This window comes from Hydractinia symbiolongicarpus, chromosome 13 (assembly GCF_029227915.1).
Source record: "Hydractinia symbiolongicarpus strain clone_291-10 chromosome 13, HSymV2.1, whole genome shotgun sequence".
NCBI classification, from domain to species: Eukaryota; Metazoa; Cnidaria; class Hydrozoa; order Anthoathecata; family Hydractiniidae; genus Hydractinia; species Hydractinia symbiolongicarpus.
Genome location: NC_079887.1, coordinates 24,579,514 through 24,601,032, shown reverse-complemented (window position 1 = coordinate 24,601,032; position 21,519 = coordinate 24,579,514). Strand labels below are relative to the sequence as shown.

The 21,519-nt window shown below is 35.1% G+C and overlaps 2 protein-coding genes across 3 annotated transcripts; one reads left to right on the top strand and one right to left on the bottom strand.

Moving 5' to 3' along the window:
- Nucleotides 1–5,496: 5,496 nt before the first annotated feature.
- LOC130622847 (uncharacterized) lies at nucleotides 5,497–9,235 on the top strand. 2 transcript variants are annotated; one of them, XM_057438298.1, is made up of 3 exons: nucleotides 5,497–7,572; nucleotides 7,914–8,258; nucleotides 8,489–9,235. In XM_057438298.1, the coding sequence occupies exons 1-3, from the start codon at nucleotides 7,506–7,508 to the stop codon at nucleotides 9,073–9,075; spliced, it is 999 nt and encodes a 332-aa protein (XP_057294281.1). In that variant the 5' UTR covers nucleotides 5,497–7,505; the 3' UTR covers nucleotides 9,076–9,235. The 2 variants fall into 2 exon arrangements, with proteins under 2 accessions (XP_057294281.1, XP_057294280.1); XM_057438297.1 differs by having other exon boundaries at nucleotides 5,497–7,614.
- A 7,143-nt stretch (nucleotides 9,236–16,378) lies between these two features.
- Nucleotides 16,379–17,289, bottom strand: LOC130623285 (uncharacterized). Its single transcript, XM_057438754.1, has 2 exons — nucleotides 16,810–17,289; nucleotides 16,379–16,708 (listed from the first exon to the last, which is right to left on the bottom strand). The coding sequence occupies exons 1-2, from the start codon at nucleotides 17,287–17,289 to the stop codon at nucleotides 16,379–16,381; spliced, it is 810 nt and encodes a 269-aa protein (XP_057294737.1).
- Between the last annotated feature and the right edge of the window lie 4,230 nt (nucleotides 17,290–21,519).

Sequence of the window (21,519 nt, the reverse complement as noted above, 5' to 3'; positions counted from 1 at the left end):
TGTATTGTCATCTCGCTTAACATTTATTTTATGAGAGCCACAAATCCGTCAATGGAAAATACAAAAATAATATTTAATGCACCTTAAAAACTTTTCTTTCAATTCAAGGTTTTGTAAGCACAATATTTGAATGTAAGGAATTAATATTTCTCTATCGATGATTCTCCTTCGCAAGGCTTGTGTATTTTATTGTCACCAATCCCCCAATAGTTTTAAATGCACCAAATAAATTTTAAGGTGTTGTTTTGTGCTGTTTTGTGTTTTTCTATTGGCTTGCGTCAATTTTAAAGACAAAAAAAAACACCCAAGACAAACAAAACCTTTAAATTAATCTAAATGTCTTTGTGTATGAACGTATGAATATCATTAACATCGTTGACGAAACAAATTGTGTTGCAGTATGACCAGACATGCTAGGGAATATCTGAAACACGTAACCTAAAACCCAGTAACCCTGACGTTGATAACTTGATAGTGATAGCCGACAAGAACCTTTTCTACTAAAATATGTAACTAACGAACTTTACACTTTATACTAGCAAACATTGATACGCTTAAAGATAGTAGAAATGTGGCATACTGAAACCTATGACCAAATAGAGTTTTTATTACCACGCTTTTGCTGACCCTCTGTGGTCGTTGTGCATTTCTCTACCCCTTTTATATGTTAACGAAACATGTAACTTGTTTAAATCGCTACAGAGGAAAATAATACTCTCGTAGCTCATTCTGCCATCTTAAGAACTATCGAATACGTCATGTTGACATTCGAATGTTTTGTTGACAGTCTTTGTGAATGGTACACGACACGCATGCATTTTATACATAGCTGCGAGGAAGTTTTCAACCAGCAATTCTCATTTTTTCAAAATAAACAAGCTCGTGAGGAATTATTGTCTCACAGACGCAAGAATTCAACGTATGATGCCAAAAATAAGGTGATTTACAATCTCCTTAAGCAAAGCTCAAACCCATACAGTGCCATCTGAAGTAGTGAAGCAAGTAGGGGTTGATATTTCCAGCTGCCTGACGTTGATAGGTATCACCACGTCATTGTTTTAATCGATTATAGTGGTCGAAAGTTAAGGCCACCAAGGATCGAAAAGCTGTAACTCTTGCTCAATTCCTATGCGAAGTGATGTGTCGACATGGTTGCAGCCAAGTGCAGGTCAATGGTCAGGGCAGGGAATTCGTACATGAAGTTTCTACAGAGCTTCATAGGTCGACGGGTATGGAGCAAAGGATCACGTCAGCCTATCACACTCAAGCTAAAGGCTTAGTGGAGCGTCAAAGTCAAACAATCAAAAACGCTAACACAACCGTGTAAAGGAAAATGAAAATAGACTGGACAGATCATTTCACACTGAAGTTTTTAATGCTGTTCAAAGGTCAGCAGCAGATATACGAAGTTCGATAGCTGACGACGCTTCCAAAAACATTTAAAGTGCACAAAAGAAGCAAAATCGTGACTTGTCGAAGGTGAGCTCGTATTTTCGAAAAAAGAAACACAAAAATGTCTACCAAGAAAATACATTAGTACGTGGAAACCTCTCGGTGAGATGTACAATGGAAGCAATGATCCAACAAAATTAGCAGTTAAAAATTGGAAATCGTCATGGATCCTCTAGAAAGCTGAAGAGCATTCATGGTTTGCCATCGAGTGCATAGTTTGGAAACATCCAAAATCACGTTGGCTTAGCAATGATATTTACCGTTTAACCGTTTTGGAAAGAGAATTACTAGAATCATCCGATGGTCTCCTCAATGATTAAGTTATGGACGCTGGTCAAAAGCTTATCTGCAATGCCAGGAGCGTAGCCAGCGTCAGTCAAGCTCTGCGAACGACTGACCTACTTTTTTCATTTTAACACGTCGTTTTTCCACCACCACCGCCAACACATGGATATGCGCACCAATTGTGCATCCGGCACAAATCTTTTCCCGGGCGGCGCACAAAAGCTTCGCGCTTGCACGTCGTTTTCGCATGATTTAGCAGTATCCATTTTGTTTTGCAGGCTGAGGTGTTGAATCTCTACTTTGCTTCGCAGATAGTCTTTTTCGCAGGATTACCTGCGAAAATTATGCCTATGTACGGTCTTGTGTCTTCCATTTATGGTCATCTTGGACGCATCCTATTGGCTAGTAAATTTCGCAGAGAGATAAAAAATTAAAGGCTAGCGAAGTTGTGAAGGTGAAGAACGCATGATGTTGCTGTCAAACGTGGATCCGTATTTAGCTTTATATCTTGTATAGAGCTTCATGAAAATTCTCTATACTCGAACCATCCAATTTTTGTATCTGTATGTAAAAATTCAGATTTGTTTTCCTGTGTAGAAAGCACTTTCAAGTTTTCAGTTAGCTAGCTATTCATCCTGATCTTGTAGCTATACAGAATAAAGCTATTCTTATAAGCAGCAATTTAAACCTAATCCCTTCATCATTCCCTTAAGCTCTACACCTCTGATAATTGATAAGGTCAATGTTATGACGATTCTGGCAATGTATCTGTTAAAATTAATAGTTGTCATGCTAACATTTTAAAGCAAAACAGTTTAGCTTTATACATATCTTTGTTCTTCACATTGCTTAAATTTAGTTGTCTGTAATTCATGCTTTGTACATTATTTCTGAAACATGATGAATCGAATCAAACGTAACATATTTTTACAAATTTTCCAAAAGTAGGTTAAATTTTTTATGCAAGAATGTTCCATACTTAACTAATAATCCCAACTATGCCCATAATTTTAATGCTTGTAACACGATGTGTGGAACGTATTATTAACACGAGGGTTTTCAATGATTTGTAGAGTCGGTTTGATGGCGGTTCAGTGCTTAAAGGGCGTAAAAAGGCGTTGGCTTCCAGGACTCCGCCCTGGACCCGTTGGGGGCTCACAACGCCCCCAAACCCCCAGTTGGTTATTATCGCACCTGCGGTGCGATGTTGACCCTGCGGGTTAATGGTTCGACTAAGGTTAATTTTTTTCTGGCTACGCCCCTAAATGCGCCTGGAAATGCGGAAGCATATCAAAGTGTTTCAAATTGTCAAAAACAGAAGCAAGCACCATAGTGTCTGTAGATCACATTTAATTGCGACACGATGGTGTCTGTCACTGGCTTTTGTCTTTCAGTTCACTCGATCGAGTTCAAGTATGTGATAGACTTCGTTTCAATTAAAAAGAGTTTCAAGTTCCTGTTCAAGCCTTTTGTTTTTTCTAGCATTTGCCAGTGTTTTTCTAGATGGGCGGTCACCTAGTCACAACATTAACAAGGTGTATGAAATGAGGAATGATTTCATGCATTGCTTTAACCAATGTAATTTATTACCTTTCTCAAGCTCTGAAAGGGCGACAACGGGCAAAGTTCCAATCGCAACAATTTAAAAAATAAAAAAGTGAACAAATTCTGTAGATCTTAAGGACTTTTATACTTTGAAGTTTATTTTATCATATTTCAAACATAGGTATTCATACAGCTCCGTGTATTTCTCGACTTTTCTTTTTCTTAGACTACATCAAACGTAACCTGTTTAAAATTAATTTTTATAATCTTGTTCAAACTTTATTTGTTGAATTTGTTCTTTCGAGTTCTTTTGGTCAGGGTATTATTTTGATATGGGAAATTCTTATTGCCAAACTATCAAGAGGCAAGTTTGTCTGATGAGTTTCTTGCAGAATAGCTTCGATTCTTTTTTATTAAACTTACTTAAAATTTGTTTTTTTATTTTTATAAACATTTGATAGACATAAAGACAATGTTGTTTTACGGAAAAAAATAATGTGTTATCGGAAAAAAATGATTGAATTTTTGCTCTGCTCTTTTCATTTAGGTTCCCACTTAGCCTAAAGTTTTGCAAATTTTATTTTTCAAGAGAAAATTTTTTTCAAAGATAGAGAAAAAAAGCGGTTTCATTTATATGGTCACCGTCTTTGAAGATTACACCAAAGGAAAGATCTGCCAATCAGACTAAAATTTCTTCCCCATTTGTCCCCCTAAATTACCAGGAAATTAAAACCTGAAAAGTTTATATTTTCCGCGAAATTAGGACTTAAAAGTCTTAATTTCACGGACCTAAATGTACTGCGACACCGGGAGACAGGAATTACCTTAGTGTCCTTTTCTTCAATTGAAATTTATTGTTTAAATCGCTGCAGGGGATAATTCACAGACCAATAATTTACTGCTCAAATTGTTCAGGGGGAAAGGAGGCTAATTTTATTACACATTTTGTATCTACTATTTTTGAAACCGTTATTAACCCTATAATAACTCTTTATGAGGGCAATACCGGAGATTATTGACCGACGTCAGAGTATAGCCCGAGCTTGTGAGGGCAATACGCGACAGAGGTCAATATTCGAAGGTATTGCCCGAAACAGTTATTATGGATTATTACCCGGGCACTGCATTTTACAACAAAAACATATAACATTATCAGTAGGATGTAGAAAGCATGTCTTTATATAAACTATTCCCATATGGAACGTACATTCGAACAAAAATATACTTTTTTAAAATCGAATATCGTGTAAACATAACACCTATTGTAGCTACAACATAGAATTCTTTAAAAGATAAAAGTAAGTTTTACTTCTGTTTCGCGTTTTGTTTACTTTTTTCCGTGTTTATTTACATTTAATTTACAATACAATCGAGTGTCAATACTATTCATAATGTTACAAAGATGTAACGAACATTAATAAGATTCAGAGACTGAAGTAAAGATATCAGAAGATGTCATTGAATAGTGATGATAAAAGAATATTAAAGTGTGCATTGAAGCTGTACTCAAAGAAAAAAAGGACACTCCGTTCAAATAAAAAAGCTTAGCCAACGATGTTTAGTTACACCTGAAATATTGGGTGACAATAAAACACCAATTAGCAAAATGCAATATAGAACTTGCAGAAGTACAATATTTGAAGATGTGAAGCGCAGATATTGAAGTAATAGATAAAATCCTCTCTTTTTGATGAAAACATTGTGTTAGGTATGAACGATATCAATGCATCATATAACAGCTTGTTTCAAGAAAAAGACAAGGAAGTATAAGCGCTAATTAAAAAAAACTATATCAGATAATGTTTTTTTTTTCTTTTCTAATTCACCATGAATATCAGTAACACGAAATTTTTAGTAACACAAGTGAATTTTCCTGGAACAACCAACAGCTGTCAAAGAAAAAAGAAAGCGTGAAAACAGGTTGATTTTGTTTGATTTGTCTCCTTTATATCCTCCACCGAGAAGAAGCATACTAAAGTTTATTCTTGATGCATAGGCAGTATTTCCGTCAGAAATGATAAGGATTCCTTTATGCACTGAGGTTTACATTTAAGAGTTGATGGATCACTTGACGATCGTTAAAAGGAAAAACAACCATGTGCCCAAGGTCAAGATTTTTAACCAGCTCGATCCCTTTAAAGCTAATGAGTCAGATGTCGAAGAAGCGAATGAACAATGGCAACTGCTCGATCCTGACAAAGAAGAAGTTTTTTACTAAGGTATATTTAGTAGTGTTTGGATTTGTCTAAAAATTGTTCTTTTGAGGAAGCACCGCTTTCAAATAAGCGCCGCCTTTGAGTAAGCGCTGCGGTAAACGCAGTAAAAGCATCTGGTTTTAAATAAACGACGGGCCACTTAAGCAAGGATTTACAGTAAATCTAACTACTCAAAGTATAATATACAGTGGTTGTGTTTTTATATACCAAAAGAAAGCTAATCTAATATTATCAATTGATCACTTTATGTATCCTTAAAGAGTTTGTTTTCCTATACTTTTGTAATCACATTTGTAATATTTCCCCTCATTTTTTAATCAATTCGATTGCCAGGCTTGTGAGCCAACGTTGTATAAATTATGTTATGTCGTTTTGAGTTATTTGTTTACACGATCATCAACTTGCTTATTTAATTCGACACAATAAAATTCACTAACTAATTTGATAGCATTTGGAGCCATTTTTAAAGACACAACCAAGTGAAATTAAAAAAAGTTTGAAGTTGCTGGGGATTCTCTTTTTCATAAATGTCTTGTTTGTAGCCTTTACCATCCTCCTACTTCGGTTAATCAATAATATTGATCAACACTTATCGCAAATAACGCACAATAGTCGCTCAGCTAGACAAACGCCGATTCTTATATATTCAAAGTTAACCCTATTATACCTGAGCTTTTTTGGCCTTTGTAACCCTGGGGGGGGGGGGGCACAAAGTGCCCGCGGGTCATAAATCATGAACCACCTGTGCTAAAGTAATGAAACTTGTCTCAATTGGAGAATGTCTTATAAGGATTAGAAATGACGTCACACATGTGAAACATGCTCATGTCATTAAACTTGGCATATATGTAGCACAGGACATTTAGAGATAATCGAGGTAAGGAAAACAATATAATGACGTCATTGGGATCCGAAATGACGTCAATTTGCTGGATCGATATTTCCCTCAAATCTGGTTTTTTTTTTGACCCTGGTAACGATATATCACCTTAGCAACACCTTGGTTACCACTTAGTAACCAACATACATGTAATAAATAATTATATACCTAATACAACATCTTATGACATTCTAACATGAATGTCAACAATTTTCAAAATTCCAAAAAATTTACCCCCGTCCAAAAAAAGCAATACCACCAGCAAAGTACAAAATTTTTCCCAAATTTTTTTTTTCATCAAAAGCCATAATAAAAGTTAGGAATAGTCACAAAATTTTAGAACTTAACCACATGTGTATCTAAAGTTATGCCTTGTTAAAATAGCCGCGTGCACTTTGTGCCCCCCAGGTATAATAGGGTTAAGCAGAAAGGATGGATTCACACTTTATGGTCTCTGGTATGGGTCGGCCGGGGTTTAAACCCAAGACCCTCTGCACTGGACGGAGAACGCTCTACCACACAAGGCCACCAGTCGGTTTAGGTTACTTATTGAGAATCATATTTCCCCAACTTCGTGTCCAGGGCACTTAACCTTTCCGTGATAACAGCTATAGGAGTGCACCCTGGGAAGGAGGATTAATTTTCCCATCATTAGGCTGATATGTCCATATCTGCTGCTAAACTAGTTGGTAAGCGTCAATGAGTACAGCGTGTTTAATTAGAGTGTGTTATTAACGGTTAGAAGTTTAGCTTATAACATCAGTCTTTTATTTTCAGAAGGTGAAAGAAAAAAACCCGAGTAATCACTCTATTTAATCAAAGCAAAACATGTTTTTGTGTGTGATTTTAATCTTTTTTTTCGCTGTTATAACAGAATATAATTTACTTAACAACTTATTAAGCTTTGGATCAACAGCTTAGCGACTTTCCTATTGATTTGACAATAACAAACTTTGAATATATGACACTTCAAAAAACAGCTAAAAACCTACACACAAAAGAGTTTAACATTTTCTGAATGTATCATGTATTCGATAACTATTAACTACTCCGAGCTTAATTGTGATATTAAACATAAATGAGTGGCTAGATGTTTAAAGCTTGGAAGAAAGACTATATACTTCAACATGAGAGTAGAGATTTTGTTCATCTTGTTTATTACCGTAGCTGGTAATAATAGTCGAGAGAAACCACGTAGTGTTATACATACAAAACATAGAACTGATAAAAGACATAGTAAGAATTATTGTCTTTGCTTTGAATTATTTTTTCCATAGTTTGTCTCTTTCCTCCTCCACAGGAATGCTAAGTTGATTGTTAGGTTCCGTCCTGATATAAGAAAGCTAAGAGGGCCTGAGAAGGAAATTGAGTTGTGTCGTTCTTACTGACCTTTCTTGAAAAATTAGTTTTCGCGAAAAATAATTTTTTTGGTAGTTAAAATTACTTCTCGTGTTTATCCGCATATTAAGCTCATACATGGTTATGATAATAACCGCTGAATGAGTAGAACCTCGTTTTTTATTCGCATTTCTTAGACTGCGTAGGATGGGTTCACATAAAAGAAAACTGTTACAAAGTTTACACGGATGAGAAATATTTCTCATCTGCTGAAAATATCTGCTTAAGAGAAAAAGCACACTTGGTTTCAATTTCAAATATCGTTGAAAATAACCATATAAATGAGATTACTAATGGCGCTGAAGTATGGATTGGACTCAAAAAACAAAAATCGAAATTTATCTGGCTCGATGGATATTCTACATTTCGAAATTGGATGTTTTTCACATCTATTAACAAAGGAATATGTGTAAAGATGATTTCCGGAGGAGCTTGGGTTGATACATCCTGCTATGAAATGCTTCCCTTTGTCTGTAAAAAAAGTAAGTAGGAATTTTGTAGAATTCCAATCGTGTAATAGCAAAGAGGTAAAATAACCTACAATCATAGCACTTATGTCAATCTCTACAAGTTAGTTATAGATCGGATAAACTTGACTTTGATTAAGTCAAAATCTTTCTATCTTTTTGAACTGCTCACATATTATCCTTTAAAGAACTCGAAATAAACATATATAATTACATCAGCTGTACTATGGCTATGTTTGTTTTAGAGATAAAGTACCCTGTGGATACAGAGAGCATGCATTTGGCGGTGATTATCATAGCTCCATCAATTCTACTCAGTATAATATTACTTATCATCATTCCTATGTTTATAGACAGTTACCGACGCGAAGTTATCGTGATGAAAAAGATGCATGATATAGAGATAATTAATGAGGTAATAGCGCGCCGTAACGAAGCAGATAGTACAGTTTTTGCAGATGATAAAGCAATAATCCAGTCTAATAAAGGTAGTCCTGATTGCAGTATTAAAACTAACGGAACATCTGAAGATTCAAATGAGATTATAGATGAAGACAATAAACAAATCAATGATATTTTAAATTCATACCATAATATCTTCTATATTCACGACGAAGAGTCATCTACCAAGTTTAGAACGAATTTATTATCAGACAGGGAATGCAACGCTCATGGAACGACTCGAGATTTTGACGAGACGGAAGGAGAAATTAAAACCGTAATTAGAAACGGTATGATTAAAAATGCCCATCAATATATTTATGATTCTGATCTCGAAAGAAGCTATAAAGCGGAAGTTGTAGAAGATTATATTCAGATATCTGTTTTATAAATAATAAGTTGACATTTTTGCCTTAAATAATCGACGTATTGTCATAATTCTACTTTGGAATTTCCGTTGGTTTACATATTAGTAAAGACATTTTCCGATAACTTCTCTCTTAGTTATGACTATCAATTGTAACTTTATTTATAACAGCCCAGTCGGTCTGCCTAAGTCTCATCTTCTTTATGTACCGCATTTCGCTTGTCTCACTATTTGCTGTACCATGTTGCGCGAAGAAAGACAAGCAATGCCTTTTATTACAGATATCAGCTGGGTGAACCGGTATCGAAACGTTGAGTTAAGCCACCAGTAACTGTGCGACCTGCTGTTGAACGCTCTGGAGAGTGTCTAATAAGAATTGAAAGGTATGTCTTACATTCAGGTGGGGCACTTTAGTACAAGTATGTAGTATGCACACAACCTTGTCGTGTTTCAGTTGTAATATATTCTTCAATGGATAACTTTTCTGCTACTTTAGTCGAAAAAATAACACAGTTTACAACCCAGTGTTACCCATCATAGCCAAAACAATCGACCAAAATTTTTTATTTTGCGTAATAAGTAAAAGTTCAAAAACTAATCGTGACACCAAACTGACTGCTTCGTACAGGTAAACTATGTCCTACGTGCATATAGGCGTCATAACCTTAAAAAACTTATTACAGCTTTGGTTTAAACAAAAAAAAGGAAACAATCTGCTGTTAACAAGTGACTGAGCGCTTAGTACAGGTGTTGCGCATGTGTATAGGTGAAATACCCTTTTCCAAAAAAAACCTTATTGTAGTTTTGGTTTAAATAAAAACACGGAAAACAGCCCGTCGTTACCCCGTCCAACTAAAAAAACACTCAACAATTTTATTTGGTGAAATAAGTTTTCACGACAGTAATAAAAGGTGTACCTACCCAGCTACATTGTGTATAAGAATTATTGATTTTACTCCTCAGCCAGAGATAGCTAAAGAGCTAGCTAGAAAGCCACAGCCCTAACATAAAACAAAACAATAATATACCAACACAATAAGAAAAAACCGCTAGCCCGGCTCTAGCAGGATGCAGCCTTGATATCTACGTTTGTAGCTACAATCTTAAAATTGGTTTGTGTAAAATTTATCCATGACTAGAAAACTCAAATGAAGAGAATATCTTAAACGTTGATGGAACTGAAATTTAAGCAGTTATAATTATACTAACTGAACCAAATATTTTCCTTTGTTTAAAAACTTTTCGCTCTGCAACGTGGTGAACTATAACGTACGAGTCTTTTGGAAGGAATCTGTCGTACCTTAATCTGAATCTCGGTTTAGTTGAACAAAACACGAAAATAACAGTTTATAACAATATTTTTGATCAAATTCGTCACGCAGTCTTTATTCTTTCCCAATTTCACGAATATCAAGATACGTACACAATCAAGATACGTATGGCTAGGTCGTGGGGTCAATTCGTGACGTTACGGCAATCGCTCCAAAGAATAAAAAGATGAAAAAGAAGAAGAAGTAGAAAAAAAAGACCGCCCGTTTTAACAAAATTTCGGATGTAATCTGAAATCTTAATAACAATAAAAAATAATCTTTTTGCACGATATTTCAGCGAACGAGAGAAAAAACACATAGGCTTTTGTATTGTAAAGTTAAAACATAAGTAAAAAACTTTACTCTCTTCTGAGTAAGAATATACAAATTTCACGTACCTAACAATAGTGCAAGAAAATCTCAACCGAATCTTTCTAGTAGAGAAATGAATTTAAATGGAAAAACGTTTTTTAAGACGTTTACACTTTCAGAGCTAAACTTTCCCTTGAATATGAAGTTAAATATGTTTTGTCTTCAGCTTAAACATATTCTTTTTTGTAAGAATATACTCTTGTGAATATTGGTGTTGTGAGTGTCGATGTTGTGAGTGTCGTTGTTGTGACTTGATAAAAAGTTACAACAACGACACTCACAACATCGACACTCACAACATCAATACTCACAAAACCGACAGTAAGAACACCGACAGTTACAACACCGACAGTTACAACACCGACAGTTACAACACTGACAGTCACAACACGGATAACAACAATCTCAGAAATAACGCATCTCAAATATGTACATCTTATAAGTGATTATGTTGAAAACCCTCAGTATTTTATTCTGAAATGTCAAAAAGGAGGCCTGCAAGTGTTAGCACAAATCCAACCAGTTAAGAACACAAAAATTTCCTTTTTAGTTCCGTACTGCCCTTTACCAACAATTAAGCCTAAATGTAAAAAAATCAATAAGCAAAGAATAAACTTGAATCAACAAACATTGTATGCGGTTCATAAGCAAACAAAAAAACATAAACAAAAGTTTACACAAATTATAAAACAGATCGGTTTTGTGAGAAACACATCTAAATCAACAAAAATAAGTTCATTCAGTATGTCGCATATTGCCATTACTCATTAATCGTCCACAAAAAGGTTATAAAACACATCAAAATTTAAAATAATCAGTCATTTCAGTGCACACAGTCCTTGCGTTTAGATTACAAAATATACCATGGAATTCTCTTCCGGCAAAAATTTCATCACATACAGTTAGTTCTTCCAAACAAAAGTTTATAATACGAAATATAAAGACAAAGTTGTTTATATAGTCTAAAGATGTACTTAGTGTACGAAAAGCTTAACAAATAAATACTTTTAACTTTCAAACTCGTTTTATTTTTTCTTAATTAGTAAAATATGGCTGTTATTTTTACCGATAAAGACATCAGCTTTACAACAGCTTACAGTGAAGTCTGATTTACAAAGATTTGTTCTTTCAGTATATATATTGCATGTGGTCTATTTCCACAAAAGTTTACACAAAATTTTAAAAAACAGCATTTTGCAACACGAACAATATGAACTGACTTAATCATACCATCCTCTTATAATTTTTTTAACGCGCCCAAGTCATAAACCCACGTAAATTTCCAATCCAATGTAAAAAATCCCTGTAAAAAAACTTGCATTTTACATGTAGGCTGACAAAAGTTTAACGGGATGTCAGAAACAAAACAATAAAAATAACTTAACACACACACTTTAAATTCTTTAAAATTCGTTCCACTTATCATATTGTGGCCCCCTTGTAAAAAATATACTCTATGGGCATAACAATCCTAAAAGTTCAAGGAAGATTTTGTAGCTAGCTTGTTACATCATAATTCGTGTTCATAAAAGAAGAGATAGGTTAGAGCTAGCTAAGCTTGGGATGGAGCCTTAAAGCTAACATTAGCTATCAGCTAACAGTAGCTAAGACATCCAGTTAAATATACTTAAACTGGGGATACCCAACTGGGTCTATAGCTAGCTATTCATGCTTAGTAAAAGACATTATAAAGAGAAACAATAGTAATGTAAAAATGATAACAGTGAGTTCAACAAACCAACGTTTTCCGTTTGTCATTTTTTATCATTCAGAGAAACCGACAGGCTGTCCCCTGTGTTTTTATTTGAACCGAAGTTGCAGTGAAGTTTTTCTGGAAAAGGGTATTACGCCTATACGCCTGTTTAACTCTGTTTGTGCTAAGCGCTTTGCCCACTGTTAACAATGGACTGTTATTTGAAAAAGCTGTAACGCCTATGCGCATGTGCGACATGGTTTACCTGTAATAAATGGGTAGCCAACTGTGACAATTAATTTTTAAACTTTCTTGGGAATTAAGCCTGTACGAAGTTGCAACACTGTTTACCTGGACTAACCGCTTAACCCTGTTTTAGCAATGGACCGATTTTTACTTTTTTTATTTAAACAGAATCTATGAGAAAGTCTTTTTCAAAAGGGTATTATCCCTATACGCCCTTTTTCAAAAGGGTATTATCCCTATACGCCTGTACAAAACCGTTTAAATGTAGTAAGCACTCAGCCCGGTGTCACGATTAATTTTTTAACTTTTACAAAAACTGTTTGTAAGCTCTGCTTTTATTTCAGCTATCGTTGCGGGAAGTTATTTTATAAAAAATATGTTACAGTTGCGACAGTTACACGGTGCATGCGGTTCACTTGATTTACAACACACTGTATACCTGTACTGAAGCGGTCCACCTGATCGTGTGGCACAGTTTACGGTTATTATTAAGCGCTCCACAGAGTGTCCAATGCCGGATCACACCTTGACTTATGCCTTAATCCGGCGGTTCGACGCCGGGTTAACCCGGCTAGTCTCTATAATAATAGCCGTCGTCTGCCTGTATCTGCGCAAGATGGCACCTCAAGTAGCGAGACATACTAAATGTGGTATATAAAGGACGGGCGACCCCGTGGATTTTTCCACGGGTTAAGGTCTAGTCTCTATTATAATAACCGTATTCCGTCTGTGTGTTTGTGCGCGAGAAATGCGTTGTGTTACGGACACACGAAATTGCGCACAGCTCTTTGATCTTTTTGCGACACTATTTAAAAATTTTATTTTTATTTTGTCTTTTGCGTAGTTTCACAAAAGTTTAATTTAAAAAGTTTCTTATACAAAATTTATGGTTAATTAACATTTATTGTTCCTTTTATTGTTTTATTGTTCCTCCTTAAATAAGTACACGGTCAAAGTTGCGGACAATTAACATTGCGTTGCCTATTTCATTTAAGAAGTTTTAATTATTCGCGCCTTTTTAAGGAAATTAACAATAATTTGATAATAGGAGGAGAACAATAACTTTTAAAAAGACTTTGTACGTGATTTTTTGTTTGTTCTTAACATAAATTTGGAATTTATTTTGTAATCTTTGTTTTATCTTTAACCATTTACATGTTTTATGACAACAATTAATCTGGATGTGCTTTTTTTTTTTTGCTGAAATTATGTTTTTAACTGAACAAAAAGGTAGGAAAATGTCAAATATAGTTTTTCAAAAGCTATTTTCAAGAGAGGTCTCTATCTTAACTCCAATCAGGCCGTAAAAATGCGCAAATTATTATTCAATAAATGAATTTTACGAGAAATCGGCGCTACACTACTTCGATAGACTATACTATAAAAAAAGGAAAATGTGTAGTTTAAACTGCTCCCGTGCCTATAACTGTAAATTTCCAGGCACCATGACTGCTGCAGAGTAATTTTATAACAGGTGCGCGAAACAACGTGATAACAGGTGCGCAAAATAATTACGTTGGCTAATTCCCGTGGATTGTTCCACGGGTTAACGACTAGTCTATATAATAATACGCCAGTTCTGTGTGTCTGTAACAGGCAAAGTGGATGTGTTGTTTTTTCTAAAGAAAAAGCCGCGGTATCATGTAATTTTTGCTAAACTTTTATTTTTATTCTGTCTTTTGTGTGCTTTTTCAAATTGATTTAAAATTTTCTCTTTTATTATTAATTTTGTTATTGCTGTTTTTTGACGTTTTGTTTCAGCGAGAAATTGTGACTTTTAGATATTCAAATTACTGTGTTCAATGTTTTTATTTGGTACCCCCCTCCCCCCCCAACCCTTTTATTTGGCACCACGACTCAATGAGAGATTCAGTGGTTTCTTCCACGGGAATTTGCCTAGTCTATATATGAATACGCCTTGTTTGTGTGTGCACGGTGAGGCCAAGGACCAAAACTCACAGGTCAGTTTCCTTATGACTCATGCATTGTCTTTCCACAAGGTGGCGTTACGCTAAAATTTACAAAGTTAAAAAAAAAGCAAAACGAGGGTTATTGTTGCTTATATTAAAGCCGTACGTGACCGTTAAGGCGGGGGAAAACCAACCTTTCATCCAACATACGACTGTTGTGATTTTGGATGAGATGTTGGACTGGTGTGAGTCACTTCAAAATTTTAAAAGAATATGAAATTTTCAAAAAAGAAGAAAAAAATCGTGTTGGACGATGTTGGATGAAGTTTGATCGCCGTCAAACATTTCATCCAACATTATAGGCAAGTTCAAAGGAATTAACTATCTGAGTTGCGTGAATTTTTATGTTCGATTGGTTTGGTGGTACTTTTTATTCAACATATAAAAATCCTGCGAATTTCAAACGTTAAAACGTTCGAAATTGACGTTCGAAAGCATTCGAACGTTCGAGTTTTTGAATAGAATGTTTTTAATTTGATGCATTTTAATAAAAACATTATCATTTCGGCAGGCATATCAGATAGGATCAGTACAAGATTTTAAAATTTCTAGCAGTGAGGAAGAGCTATCCCCTGTGAAAGGTAAAACATTCGAACAACACAGAACAGGACAAGGGAAAATAGCACAAGAGAAGGCTTTGGAAGAGAAAAATAAAGAAGAAAAATGAGAAGGTTCAACTGCTAAGAACAAAAAGAACAAAGATAAGGATGGGGAAAGTTCTTCTGCCAAAAACAAGAAGACCAAAGAGGAAGAAGGAGAGAAAGAAGGAGCCAAAGATTGGACGGAAGATGAAGTACCTATCCTTATAGATATGTTTGAAGAAAGACCTTGCTTGTGGGACTGCTTTGATAAAGTATACTCGAAACGAGATGTAAGAGATACGGAATATATACGGAAATTGCAAGTGCTTTGCCGTAGTTGTAGCATCGCTAAAAACTAAAATAAATGGCGTGAGGGGACAATTTGGAAGGGAATTGGCTAAAGTGAACAAGACAAAGAGTGGACAGAGCACTGACGAACTGTATGTTCCCAGCTGGGTCCATTATCAGTGCCTTTTGTTCTTAGTGCCTGTGGTTAAATCAGCTAAAAGTAGAGACACTCATAAACGTACAATTGAGGTGAAAAATCTCGAATATGACGAAGATGAAGACTCCAAGGTGCCAAACCCACGAGAAAAAAAGCATTGCTGAGCGCAAATTAGATTTACTATCCAAATGCACTGAGGCGATTACTAAACAAACCAAGGCTACCGAGGCTACCTCTCCCGTGGTTAACAAGAATTCCACCTCGAACTTTGCTGCCTACGTAGAAGAAAAACTGTCTAAATTGGGAAACCGTGAACGAAGATACGCTGAAAAGTGAATTTCTGACGTGCTGATCGATATTGAGATCGATATTGAGATGCAGTCCGACAATGTAAACCGACCAATGATCTATGGGAGTTATTCCAATCACTTTTATTTTAATAGCACACCAGTGCAAAAGAACAGTGGAAGCAGTTCTTTTAGTAACGCCAACACAACACACCCAGTACAAGCACATAGCTACACTGATATGATAAACAATCCTTTCTAGGAGTAGGAATACTTTTTATAGATCACAAACATTGTAGTTTATTTCAATTTATATCGCTAGGAAAAACACTTTTACAAGACATCTAAAGATATTAAGTTTTGTTCACAAAAAATAATTTTTTCTTTAGCAATATTTCCACTGCCAGTCTACAGCTTCTTCGTTCATGATTGCTTTAGCTGTAACAGATGCATTGTGACCACTTTTAGGCATTTGGAGGGAATGAAATGTCTCCGCCATTCGCCTTCTCGAATATCACCATTGTCAAGGATAGAATCTGCTAAATTTACCGTACGATAAGCTGATTTTTTGATAAACATGTTGTGCAATGCCAAAGCTGAGAGGACTATGTTTTCGACATGTTTTGGCTCCAAATTTATTGTAGTAAAAAAGACTCTCCATCTGTTGGCAAGAATACCAAGCAGATTTTCGGAAATTCGTCTTGCTCTACTGTGTCTGTAGTTGTAGATTCGTTTATTTTCTGTTAAGTTTAGCTGAGGATAAGGTTTCATCATAAATGTTTTTAATGCAAAAGCATCGTCACATAGGGCAAAGAAACACCACTAAATAAATTATCATCCTTTGGAAGCTTTACCGACCCATCTTTAATAGATTGTAGCAAGGAACTGTGGCTCCACACACCTGAGTCGCTAACTCGTCCGTTAGACCCAATATCAGCATACAAGCATTCGTACTCAGGACCAGCAATCGCTAAAAGGATTATCGAATGATTATGTTTGTAGTTGTAGTAGTAGGAGCCGTAATTGGCAGGCTTCTTTATAGTAATGTGCTTCCCATCCATTGCACCTAAAGCATGAGGATAGTTCCACCTAGTCTCAAACTTCTCGGAAATTTGTAGCCACTCTTTCTCGGATGATGGTAGTTGAAGACATTTTGCAACCAATTTATCCACCAAAGCCTTGCAACACCCTTTTATTGTATAGGATACTGCATTCAAAGAAATTCTGAACTGAAAATGAAGTAATTGAAATGATCCTCTTGTCGCAAGAAAACGAAGAGTAAGGGGGAGTCTTTCTTCTGCCATAATTGATCTGTGGCCACCACAATTGCTCATCTACCCCGTTGATATCAGATGGGATGTTTCATTAAGAAGAAAATCGAAATCCCCTACATCTATCCGAAACATTTCCCTAAATCCGAATCTGTCTTCGATCTTGAATTCTTTAATGATATTATTAAAACATCCAATGTGCTCCCCCATCTTTATCCACTCTCTTGTTTTTCCGCGGGTTGGTTTTTCATCGTCCGAATCGACGAGTTCGTTCAGAAACATAAGCAGCACTGAAGAATTCCTTCCGTCCGCCATTTTGTTTTTCAGGAATGAATGAACTCTTTATCGTTCGAATGTTTTTAAAAGCAGTCCCACAAACCTAAAATTTTGCTTCATCCAACATGTATTTTTTATTCAACATTTCATCCAACATGGGGAAAAAATTTTGGATGAAATGTTGGACTGGCTTGCCCCCTTTTAATTGTTAAAATAATCAGCAAATTAGCTTAAAGCTTATTTGTTCTTCAATATTTTTATTTGTATTTTCTGGGACCGAGGTTGTTTACTTTTATAAAAAAATTATCGAATTCGAACTAGAATGTAAATAATTCGAATCGTAGAAGTTAAAAAAGAATTCAATTCAATTCTTTCTCTCTGGCATGAAGTTTAGTAATTAAAGTAAAAACTAATTAGAGTTTTATTTACAGAACGCTACCTAGTGACCTACTGAGAGAAGCTAAAAAAAGCAGGTGTATTGTTTAGAGTATCTGGTACAAAAATGGATTTAGGTTATAACGATTTTTTACCGTTTCAACTGCTAGAGCTAATCTTTTCCTTAAATATTAAGTCCCTTGTTTTGTTTTAAGCCGGAAAATATTTTTTCTTTAACCACTTTTTTTGTAGATTGTTTGTTCTAAATAAAAAAATTGTATAATGCACAAAATTTTTTGGCAGTTTACTTTTTTATTGTTTCACAAACTCAATTTTTTCTGTCAAAAGCAATCGATCGTTACATGGAGCAGAATTTTCCATTAGTTTTCGCAACTCAGAATAGGCTTTACTTTATTAAAGAATTATAAATTTAAAAACAGCACGTATCCCTAAAGAAGAATTTATATAAACTGTAAAAGTAATTTTCTGTTGTTACTGTTTTCAACACTACAAAGTGTGGTGATTCACTGTTGCTGTTGTTATTTTAAACAAAAAAAAAAGGTAAACAAACTTAAATCGATGTTTACTTCTGTTACCGTTACAATCTTTTGAAATATGATCAATAAATATTCTTAAGTTCGAAAACACTGCATTTTTATCATGCACAGCACGTTTGCGCTGTTTTCTTAATACATAGTTCGTGCCTGTTAGGCAAACTGTTCCTTTAATATTTATATTTTGGATTGAGATATTGCGGTAAATATACAATATACTGAAATGATTTAAGTTAATAACTGTTCATTTTTATACTTTGTGTAACACTTAGAAAGGACTGCCGTATACCATAGACTGAATATCTGATTTTGGTATGACGTGTTACAAACTGTACAGTGTGGGAATTTTGTAATAACCTTTTTGTATGACTTGGCAAAATATGTTGGATTTTTCTACTGTCTGATATACTTTTTTCCCTTTTGTACTTTTAGCATGGCAAAGCAAGTATAAATTTTAGCAGATTTCGCTTTTAACGTAGCGGTTGTGACAGGCCTTTGATTATGTTGATTTTTTTTTTTTTTGTACCTGATTAAATTTTTAAACGTTTTGGTTTTAACGGGTATAAATAAAAAGCTATGCCGACTGTGGGTACTCTCGATCCCGGGGCTTTTTTAACTTTTTGCCGTTCCGTTATAAAAAAGGGACAAAAAGTCGAGGTTAAATTGTTAATTTTGAAAATTCAAATTACTATATTGTATGTTTTTGTTGTGGATTCTTTCACGGGATTTTGGCTATCTCTATAATAATAGCCGTCGTCTTTCTGTCTCTGCGCGGACCAACTCTCTGCGCTAAGTTAGAAAATGATGTTACGGAAACACGAATATCAAATGCGATATACTTTTATCCACTTTGTTGCGACGGGTAAATATAAATGATGGGGCGAACCCGTGGATTTTTCCATAGGCAACTACTAGTCTCTTTAATAATAGCCGTATTATGTGTATTCAAAATGGTTGCACGCAGCTGTTTTGGAAAATCCCGGCGTTGGCGTTGACGTTGGCAAGTCCCTTTTTGTCTTCTAAAAGGTTTTTTTATTTTATTTTGTCCTAGCCAATGTTATTATTATTTGATGTTTAAGTTACGTCTATCTAGCTAGCTCCATAGCTACCTCTGGCTAATAAGTGAAAGTAACCAAATTCAGTTTGGCTGCAACACAATATTAACCCATTTTTATGCTATATGCAGTTAGCTAAGTAGCTTCCACTTTGTTATAAAATCTTATGCTGCAAAATAAAATTGATGAGTATTTTTTTCATTGAGCATGATTAACCGAAGTTGCGATAAAATCTTTTGGAAAATAATATTACGCCTATACTTATGTGCGTCCGGTTTACTTGTGCTAGTCGCTCAGTCCAGTGTTAACAACGGGCCGTTTCCTGTGTTTCTGTTTAACCGAAGTTGCGGTATATAATGTTTTTTGAGAAAAGGATATTACACCTGTGTATCATTGTATATCTGTACTAAGCCCTTAGCTTGTAGTAACATTTTATTTCAAGTTTTCACTGTGAACATTCCCTAAAAAGGTTGCCCAGCTGTTTTTTTTTTTGACGGCGTAGCAACGGATTGTAAGCTGTGCTTTTATTTTAACTTAAGTTGTGGAAAGTTATTTTTAAGTCGTGAGCATTTCACTTGATTTACTACATAATATATAGCTGTACTAAAGCTCTTTATCTGAATATGTGGCACAGTTGGTGGCTCTTATTAATCACTTATTCGGGTGTCAACGTTGGATAAAACAGTTACTCGTGGCTTAACCTGGCGTTTTAACAAAGTGCATCCTGTGTTTTAAAACCAAAGCTGTAATAAAGTTTTTTGAAAAGCGTATTAAGTACTAAGGCTTGGTTCTCACAATGGTCTAACGATAAGCTAACCATAGTGCGCATAATATTCTTGGGGTACCTGGTGTATTTGTTTAACGTTTACACTACGGTGCATCATTAGCTCTTTTGTAGCCGAATATAATGCGAAAAAAGAATGAAAAGGAAAGATAAAAAAAATCCTTTTATTATCACTACCTCGAAGGAAACGACGTAGCTTGGAAAGAAAGAAATTAAAAAAATTACGAAGAAGGTAACAACTTTCGGTCAGAAAGGCAGGGAAAAACTTTCACATTAAACAGGAACTCTTTTTCTTCTTCTTCAAACGTCATTTTTTATTTTTGTTAGCCATTTAGGTTTTAAAATGACATTTCACAACAAAAGATACAACCAATTTTAAAAACATAAATCGCTTTGAACACAATTTATGTCGCCTCCCTTTAAAGATTCTTGAAAGTGAGCTTATCTCATTGCAAGCCAAAAAAATATATTAAAAAAAAAAATCGGCTAACGATGAGCTAACGATGAGTTCAGCTGTAAGTACTTTTACGTTCAGACTATGGGTAAGGTCTTAGCGCATCATGTCGACTATGGTTAGCTAGATCGTTAACCCATAGTGAGAGGTCAGTTCAGTGTCAGAAGTAATTTGTCCATATTTACTAAAACTTATTTTGCAAAATAAAATATTATTGACTGTTTGTTTTTGCTATGACGGATAACAACGGGTTGTAAACTATGTTTTTATTTTGGCTAAAGTAGCAGTGCAGTTATATTTTGAAAAATACATTACAGCCGAAACACTATAATATCGCGTGCGCTTTAATCGATTGACGACATACTGCTTACCTGTAAAGCGCTCCACCTGACTGTTTGACGCAATTTTTTATGAAGCGCTCCACTAAGTGCTTAACCCCAGGTCACACAGTTACTTGTGGATCAACCCGGAGTTTCGATGCCGGGCGTCCAGGCTAGTCTTCTTTATAATAATACAGAGACTGCGTCTGCCTGTAACAGGCAAAGTGGATGTGTTCATTTTCCTTTGATGTCTTCGAAAAATGCATGTATCAAGTGCTAATCTACAAGGTCAACATTGCGGTGCTAATAACACTAATTCAACGTAAATATCTCATTCTTACGCTTCCTCATAACTTCTCAATTCAAAAGGTACCCTCAATTCTCCTCAAATGTCCTCAAATTTTTTTAAAATAAGGTTTTCTTCTCAAATCAAAGGCACCAACCAGTAATACAAATTGCTCAATTTAAGCAAGAT